The sequence below is a fragment of the Garra rufa genome, chromosome 9 (assembly GCF_049309525.1).
Source record: "Garra rufa chromosome 9, GarRuf1.0, whole genome shotgun sequence".
NCBI classification, from domain to species: Eukaryota; Metazoa; Chordata; class Actinopteri; order Cypriniformes; family Cyprinidae; genus Garra; species Garra rufa.
In genome coordinates, this window is record NC_133369.1 from 2,399,450 (window position 1) to 2,408,690 (window position 9,241).

The window sequence follows — 9,241 nt, forward strand, 5'->3', positions numbered from 1 at the left end:
CAAGAAACTGAACATTATTTACAACATTATTACCTGTAATCCAAAGCCTGGAAAATATGAATCTTTTCTGTGAACTGATTCTTTTGGACAGTTCGCTTTAATGAACTGGTTCAATTCAATAGTTTATTTACGTAATCACACAATGATGTCACATTTATGCAGTTATATCATTAAAGCACCCAATAATGGCATGAAACTTGGATGTTTTACGTATAAAAATGTATGAGCAGCTCATCTGTCTTTGGTACGAGTCAAATTGTTTCCTCAGTTCAGCTGGAGGAACCGGAGCGCTGAATGATTCATTCATATGTTAAAGTGTAATTCACAGGATCAGATACACTGCTATTTCAGCTCATTTTGAAATGGAGTGACTGTCAGTCGTCTAAAAAAGAGTTTTGATTTTAATAACTTGTAGATCTTTGCTACTCAAGTGTTTCAGACAATTCAGTCCGATTTGGTGAACTGATTCATCTAGTTCAACAAAAAGAACCAGTTTAAAAGAATGATTCGTTCGTGAACCAGACATCACTCTAGATTACAGGTAATAATGTGGTAAATAATGATTCGTTTCTTGCATAGACTGATCATTTCAGTTCATAAGACCTCAATATATTGTCAGGAGTCAATATTGTGATATATTTTTGTGACTCTGAAAGTGCCAGTAGCCATTGACTTGCATTATATGAATCACCAATGATCACAGTTTCAGCTTAAAATCTTCTTTACTGTTTTACTGATAAAAAAGAAAGAAAGTCATCTTGGCCTGAGGGTGAGTAAATGAACAGCACATTTTCATGTTTGGTAAACTATCTCTTTAAACAGGAAGGGCAGTGGAGAAAATGGAAATGAACTTGTTTGAGTTGAGTTGCAGATGGGAAAGCCCAGGAAAAATCCCCAGCAAAGCTCAGACTTTAACTTTCCCTGTTTGTTCTGCTCTGTTGGCCTTGTATAACACAATGACAATGTGCCGTCCACATGCGGTCACTCCTCCACAGGGCAGCCATTGTTTGGTTCTCCTGCAGAAAGTCTTTACTGACGTTCTAGGAAACTCAATCGCTCGGCCACATGAGCGGCGCTCCGGCTCAGGAATGATCGCAGCGCTCAAACTGCAGGGAAGAGCAGAACCGCAGTTTGGAGGAAAGGCTAACAATGGGAGGAAAGGCAACATGATTTCTAACATCGTTAAACGGTGCTTTTTTAGGTTACTGTGGCAGGCTACAAAATAGCGGCTTGGGCAGGGCAGGATTACAGACCGGTCCAGTGGGACGCCGGCCTTGGGGCCTCAGGACTGTCAGGAGCCTCCACACACAGCCTCAGGCCACATGGCTCAAGACTGACAAAGTTAACAGAATAATAAGTGCCTTGCAAAGTAGTTTTTAAATTATACATACACACATTCTCTAGAGAAAATGTTATATCGCAAAAAATATTCAATACCAATATTGCATATTGCATATTTTCCATATATATGTATATATACTGTATATATTACATTTTTTCTTAAAATTTTATATACATGCATGTTTTCAAACTTGAAAATATTTTATAAAATTACAAAAGTTATTTATATATATATATATATATATATATATATATATATATATATAAAATGTTTCCACCCCAAATTAAAATGTGTATTATATTCTATTTTTGATATTATATATACATTTTCATATAATGTGATTTGAATTGAATTATATACAATTATAAAAATTAAAAAATATTTTTCTAAAATTACAAAAGTACAAAAAAAGTTTATACAATTTTTGTATTATATTCTATTTCTGTGTTTTTTTAATAAAAAAATTCTAATATTTTATAAAATTACAAAAAAATCAATAATTATTTTTTAAAATTTGTATTATATTCTATTTCTCAAATTTTACATAAAATGTCATATAACGTAATTTAAAATTTATTTAATAAATAAATATTATACAACAATCCAAAAATGCACAGATATTTTATAATTTTTTAAATAATTACAAAATTACAGAAAAAAAGTATTTCAAATGTAAAAGTTTTTCCCGATATTAAATAATTTTTATATAAAATTACAAAAAATAAAAAATATATACTTTTTATTCAAAATTACAAAAAACATTAAATAAAAGTTTCCCCAATAATAAATAAATTTGCATTTTTTTAACATACATTTTAAGAAACCTTTAATAAACAATGCTTTATTTTAAAAACAAATGCATATGTTCACATGTTTAAAAATATTTAAATAAACACAGAACACAAACAATTTCAAGACATCCCTACCAATTAACCTTTTTATTTAGGTCTTCCTGTTGGGGTTGAAAGATTAATGAATAGGGTTTGACGCCCCTCTAAAAAGTTCTGGTACTAGTGGAGTCTGACGACCGGCCCAGACTCGAAAGTGTTTTGAACAACATGTTTTAACCTGAAAACGTTGCTCTGAACTACAAGCTGTATTCAGGAGGGCCTGCATATAAGTCTCAGTGCGCCCACCCAAAACACCACTTTCAAAGCCTGAGAAGACTAAACATACGGACAGACACAGCGCTGAATGGAGGACTTCAAGAGCCCCAGAGATAAGTGTGACTTTGAAGATGAAAGATAAATAAGACTGGGCAGAAGGAGAGCTTCAGATGCATTTCCATAACCTTGAAGGAGTTATTTCACCTGGCTGAAGCCAGTAAAAGAGCTTTTAATAGCAGCCAAAGCACAACTGTGGCTCAGAGGAGACATGGATGTGTGGGATCTGTGAGGATCTGCCCTCTTTGATGGTGTTTACGGTGACGGTGGAGGAGCTGGATCAGAGCCGGACCCGTAATTATATCTAAACGCCGTGGATTCCAGGTGGCTCGCTGCTGCTCTGCTCTCTATTAAAACAGACGGACATCTGCTACAAAACCACACAACTATTCCTACTGTGAACATTCACAACCTGAACTGCAACACATCATTTGCACCAAAATCAGGCAGATCATTGAGGAAAGGTTTACAATAGAAACTGTAAAATAGTGAAATATTTTTAGAACGTAAAATAGACGTTTTCTATGTAAAAATGTGTTAAAGAGTAATTTATTTCTGTGATCAAAGCTGAATTTTTAGTATCATTACACCAGTCTGCAGTGTCACATGATCTTTCAGAAATCATTCTAATATGATAATTCATATGCATGATAAAATCTCTCTTAATTCTTTAATATATATAATAAAATCTAATAAATAATAATAAATATAATAAATGTATATATTAAAGAAATCCTCAGAAATAATTCTAATATGCCAATTTAAGCATATGCATGTAAAAATAAAAATTTCATTTTATATCAATATTCTAATTTTGTATTTATATAAAATTCTAAAATTATTTATAATTTGCAATAAAATCACAAAATTACTAAAAATATTATATAAAATAATAAAAAAGAATTCAAATCATAAATTAACAAAATCGAAGATTTTTTAAATATTTTATTTTTGTGATTTTACATAAAATTTCATATAATGTATTTTTTTTCAGATTTTATACAATTTTTATACAAAAATTAAATAAATATAATTTTTTATAAAAATCTAAATTACAAAAAAATAAAATTCAATTTTTTTTCTAATAATAAATAAAATGTTGTTTATTTATTATTTATAGAATATTTCATTTCATTTTAAATTTTTTTTAACTTTCTTACATTTCATTTTATTTCATTTTAGTATATATACATATATATATAAATAAAAATTTGTATTACATTCTATTTTTGTAATTTTATATAAAATTTCATGCAATGTAATTTTTTTCAAATTTTTTATAAAATTACAAAAATTCTAAAATTATTTATAATTTTTAATAAAATCACAAAATTACGAAAAATTATATAACAAAAATCCAATGATAAATAAATAAATAATTGTTTATTATGTAAATATTTCATTTTATTCATGTTTTTAAAATTTTTTATTATATTTAATTTAATTAAATTTTAACATACATTTTAAGACACCTCTAATAAACAATGGTTTATTTTAAAAACATGTGCATATGTTCACATATGTTCAATACATAAACCACAATTTTATCTTCTTCCAAGACCGTGGGAACTCTGAACAGATCACTAGAGATGTATTTTAACAAATCGTTGCCATAAATGATGCTCTAATAGACCCGAGCTCCTCTTAAACACCCTTTACTGCAATGCAAACATGCAGTCAGTGAGCAGGAGCTGTGATTACCAAACGAAGCCGCTCTAAACGACCCTGACAGTCTGACGGGAAGGGCACCATTCGCTCGTTCGGTGCGTTTAGTGGGTCAGGAAGACAAAGGCTCGCGCACCAGCTCTCCAGCGGAGCATGAAGCCTGAAGCTGTGGGAGTGAAACTGGAGCGAGCGGCTCTGCTGATGGAGCACAGGTTACTGAGAGCAGTCTCATATATACAGGTGTCAAAGCAGCGTTAACGCCTCTCCAGAGCGGTCTGATGACAAATGCATGATTATAGAGGAGGAAAAACACAATGGGTCGACAGCAGGGGTCTGACGACTCGGATATGAGATGCTGAACTGAACCGGCTATTTAAAAAAACATCTGTGGACATCAGAAAGCTTCCTGAACTGTTTACAGACTTGCTTTGTTTTTCTGAAAATAAGGAAGAATATATTCTTACATTTATTCAATTAGCAGATGGTTTTAAATAAAGGCAATGTATAAACGAGGAATGCAACAAGCAATTTAAACTTTTTGTTTTTAATGCAATTTTTATTTTTTTTAATGTTATAAAAAGCTAATTAATATTTTTTAATTTACAGTTTCATTTAATTTACAATTGATCCTGAAATGCATAATATGGGTGAATAATTTCAGGTGCTATACAAAAAATAATAATACAAAACTGTACAAAAATAGTATAAATATACCATTATATAAATATACCAAATTACAAATATACCAACAACAACAAAAAAAATCCATATTTAATAAATTCATATAATCGTGATATAACATAATACAAGCAGAATAAAGCTTATATATATATATATATATATGAAGATTTATTATAACATTAAGTCTAATGTGGACCAAAGTGGACCAGAAAAAAATAAATTGAACCAAATAAATATTTAAAATAATTTTTATTGTAAAGAAACTAAAACAAAAAAACAACTATATTTATTTATTGTAAAATATATTAATATATATAAAAAACTAGATATTTGATAAAATTATATTTTAATATTTATGACAGTAATAATAATAATAATAATAATAATAAAGTAATAGTAAATAATAACATTCAATATGATAATAATAATAAACAGCATATATTATTATTCTCCAGCGTAAATTAAAAGCCTAAAGTCTAAAGTGGACCAGAAAAAAAATTCAAATTAAAATCTTTTTTGTAATTTTATTTATTTTGGGTTTTATTATTTTACCTATTTAAAATAAATAATATATTTAGATTTTTTTTTCATATTTTGTTTACTACAAAATGCATTATTAAATATTAATAATAATTATTATTATTTTTTATAATTATTATAACTCTATCTGTGTGTTTACAATGGTTTACAATTATTTAAATATCATCAACTGAATGTGATAATGCTAAACCCATCAGTCTGAAAGCCGTCTGTAAACGCTGCACCTGATGTGACTGGCAGCTGTCGAACAGGTTGACGTCTCCACAAGGAATGTTCATTGAATCACTGAGGACAAAAAACAAGCAGCTGCTCTCAAACAGGTTCTGTAGTGAATCTCTGAGCAATGACACAACAACACAAACACACAGAGCAAACTCAGAGCTCACACACACACTGAGCCTGCTGTGACACGGCAAACCATTAGTGATTACGAGAGAAGTTAAAGTGCTGTAATTGAGGGATCAATTCAAGACGCCGCTCCCATGATGTCTGGATTACAGCACAAAAGACTAAACCCAGTCCTAACGCCACTCATTACCAAACAGGTCCAGTTAAAGTATATTAGCACTGGCACAAAACACACAGCAATATATTCCTAAACAGCCATTACAATCAGTACCTAAAAAAGTCAAAACAGATTGTTTCAAAGCAGAAATTATCAGGAAAGCAACAGAATCAATCATGCAAACTTCTTCAAGAAAAAGACTAATTCAAGTTCTGCTCTAAAACAGCTTTAAAAAGACATCGGTGTCATTTTTCAACTCAATTAAGTCAATGTTGATTCACTTCAGTTCAAAAACAGTGTCAATATTGCAAAGTCGTCAATTATAAACAAACTCAATTCATTCAATTCGATTCAGATCAGTTTTGTTCTCATCCAATAGTGTCAGTGCCATCAAATCAATAACATTAATGAACTTTAAGTGTCTTTTAAAGCTTAAAACTAACAAAACATGCAAAAAAAATAATTGTAATATGGTTATGATGGTGTATATACTGTAAAAGCACCATAACATTTCCTCATTTGCAAGTCACTTTGGATAAAAGCATCTACTAATGAATTAACATAAATGTACTGCAGCAAAATCACAGTGTTATTTTGGAAATTTACTAATTTTAGCAACAAAATACTTTCCATTTAAGACCAGTAGTTTTATTTAGATACTATTATAGGTGTTGTAAATGTTTTATTTGAATATTTTCTTCTTTTATATTCATTTTAGAGCTGCAAAACGATTAGTCGTGATTAAACGATTCAAAATAAAACAATTTTACATACTATATATATATTTTTTAAAATAAATAGTAGTATGTAAACACTTATATGTAAATAAAATATTTTATAAATATTTTACATAATTCTAACAGTTTTTTTTACCTTATGTATGTGTGTATTTATATATATATATATTTATATATGAATACACATAATATTATATATAAAATAACAATTATCAAAACTTTAACGCTAATTAATTAGAGCTGAAAAACGATTAGTCACAATTAATCTATAAAAAAGTTATATATATATATATATAACTTTTTTATAGATTAATTGTGACTGTGACTAATCGTTTTTCAGCTCTAATTAATTAGCGTTAAAGTTTTGATAATTATGTTGTTTTTAAAGTATTTTAGTACATCATGTTAAACTAAATAAATATTTGGGTCAAAGACGAAAAAGGGTTTAAGCATAAAAACAATAAGTGTAATTCTGCTTTAAATTGTTGTTGTTAATTTTTTTTAAAGTTTTCAGTTTAATTTTATTGCATTTTTGCTTTTATTTTTCTAGGCAAAAAATAAATATCATACATTTTTTCCCTAATTTACACCAACTAAAATGTCATTCAGTGTAACAATCTTGTCAGGCATATTTACACCAAAAATCAATTTATGACATATTAAAAGACGAATTCTACACTTTTAAAATTTGTCACTATCCTTTTGCCCATTTTTACTTATTTAAAACACAATAAAATGTATTATTTTATATATTTTAATATGTACAAGCCAGAATAAGCATGTTGTTTGAATTTTTACATAAATATTGTGTTGCACTAAATGACAATGTAACATTTTTTCAACCAAATATTGACATTTTCTCTCCAAAAACGTATTTGAAACCTTAAAAGTAGACACTTTACTTACATCTAATGTGCTTTCTATGGATATAAAATCACTTTTGTAAATTCAGAAAAAAGTCTGAACTGAGAAAAAAAACTTTTACTTTTTTCTTTGCAAGTTTATATCTCACAATTCTGACTTTATATGCAATTGTGAGAGAAAGTGTCAGAACTTGTCAATAAGAATTTACTCATTTAAAACACAATAAAATATAATATGCTCCATCATTCTTTTATATATTTTAATATGCACAAGTCAGAATAAGCATCTTGTTTGAATTTTTACATAAATATTGTGTTACACTGAATGACAATGTAACAATATTTCAAACAAGTATTGACGTTTTATTCTCCAAAAACTTGAAACCTTAAAAGTAGACACTTTACTTACATCTAATGTGTATTCTATGGATATAAAATCACTTTAGTAAATTTCTTTAGATGTGGACATGTTAACATCTCTGACCCATGTGCAAAAAAAATAAGTGTTGTAATATTTAATTCTATTTTCACAAGTAACAAAAATGTTTTTATTTTTGTTTTTCCAGTTACCTCACTGCAAAAAATGCTTTTCTAGCTTAGATTTTTTGTCTTGTTTCCAGCCAAAATATCTAAAAATTCTTACATCAAGAAGGATTTTCTAGATGAGTAAAAATTATTGTCTTGTTTTCAGAAAAAAAAGTCAAAATTAAGTACATTTTTGCTTGAAACAAGCAAAATTATCTGCCAATGGGGTAAGAAAAATAATCTTGTTTTCTGTTTGAAATAAGATTTTTTTTCTTACCCCATTGGCAGACTTTTTGGCTTGTTCTAAACAAAAACTCACTTAATTTTGACTTGTTTTTTCTGAAAACAAGAAAATAATTTTTACTTATCTAGAAAATCCTTCCTGATTCAAGAATTTTTAGATATTTTGGCTGGAATCAAGACAAAAAATCTAAGCTAGAAAAGCATTTTTTGCAGTGCTATAATAACCCTGCTGTAAGGAAAGACATTTTCCTGTTTGATAGGAAAGTCTTGGTGAAAGCTTTCTTAATTTACAGCTCAGCTGAAAGCATAATAATGATACCTGCATTTTGTAAGCAATGTCAAACGCAACCCGCAGCAGTGCAGGGCTCACCTTTATACTCAGGTAATTATCGCAGCTCCGCGACTTCACTCTGGAGTGCATAGTGCTCAGCGTCCGCATTCAGGGCTCAAAATAGTAGAAAAACCATAAATAGGCAAATAAATAAATAGGCAAGAGTTGATTAATCCAGTGTAAGTCCATGCAGAGAGCGATTAGGGTCCTCTGCGCCCATGACTGGGTCAGCCGGTGTGTCTCTGCTCTAGTGGGAGGATTGAGAGTGAAAGACAGACAGCGGCGCTCGGCTTCGGCCCTCCTCCCTCCTCCCAGGGCTGCTCCTGCGGCCTCTCCCAGCTGGATAATGCATACTGATGCAATTTCCTTTAGCACTGGGAAAACACACCATCTGAGCTGCACACAGGCACAACAACACCCCCGTCCACAAGTGCCCTGCAGGGGAACAAACCTTTACTACCCCCTACTCTACAGCGGCCGGAGCCTCCCCCCACCTTTGTCCTGACAAAACAAATGGACTAGGGTTTCAGCTTATGCTGTCGCTTTTGTAAAAGAAGGAGGGAGAAAAGAAAAAAAGAAGACATCAGCATGCCATCGCTGGCTCGGGTCACTCCACTACAATAGTGCTGCGCTCAGTCGCGCTAAT

The 9,241-nt window shown here is 30.3% G+C and overlaps 1 protein-coding gene across 1 annotated transcript in view; it reads right to left on the reverse strand.

Annotated features, from left to right (window-relative positions):
• The window catches only part of LOC141342468 (pleckstrin homology domain-containing family G member 4B-like), a 96,278-nt gene extending 87,382 nt beyond the window's left edge, over positions 1 to 8,896 (reverse strand). The window contains exon 1 of the mRNA XM_073846916.1: positions 8,635 to 8,896. Coding sequence (XP_073703017.1) covers positions 8,635 to 8,703 — 69 coding nt within the window. The 5' untranslated portion in view covers positions 8,704 to 8,896. The remainder of the gene's footprint in view (positions 1 to 8,634) is intronic.
• Positions 8,897 to 9,241: the final 345 nt, after the last annotated feature.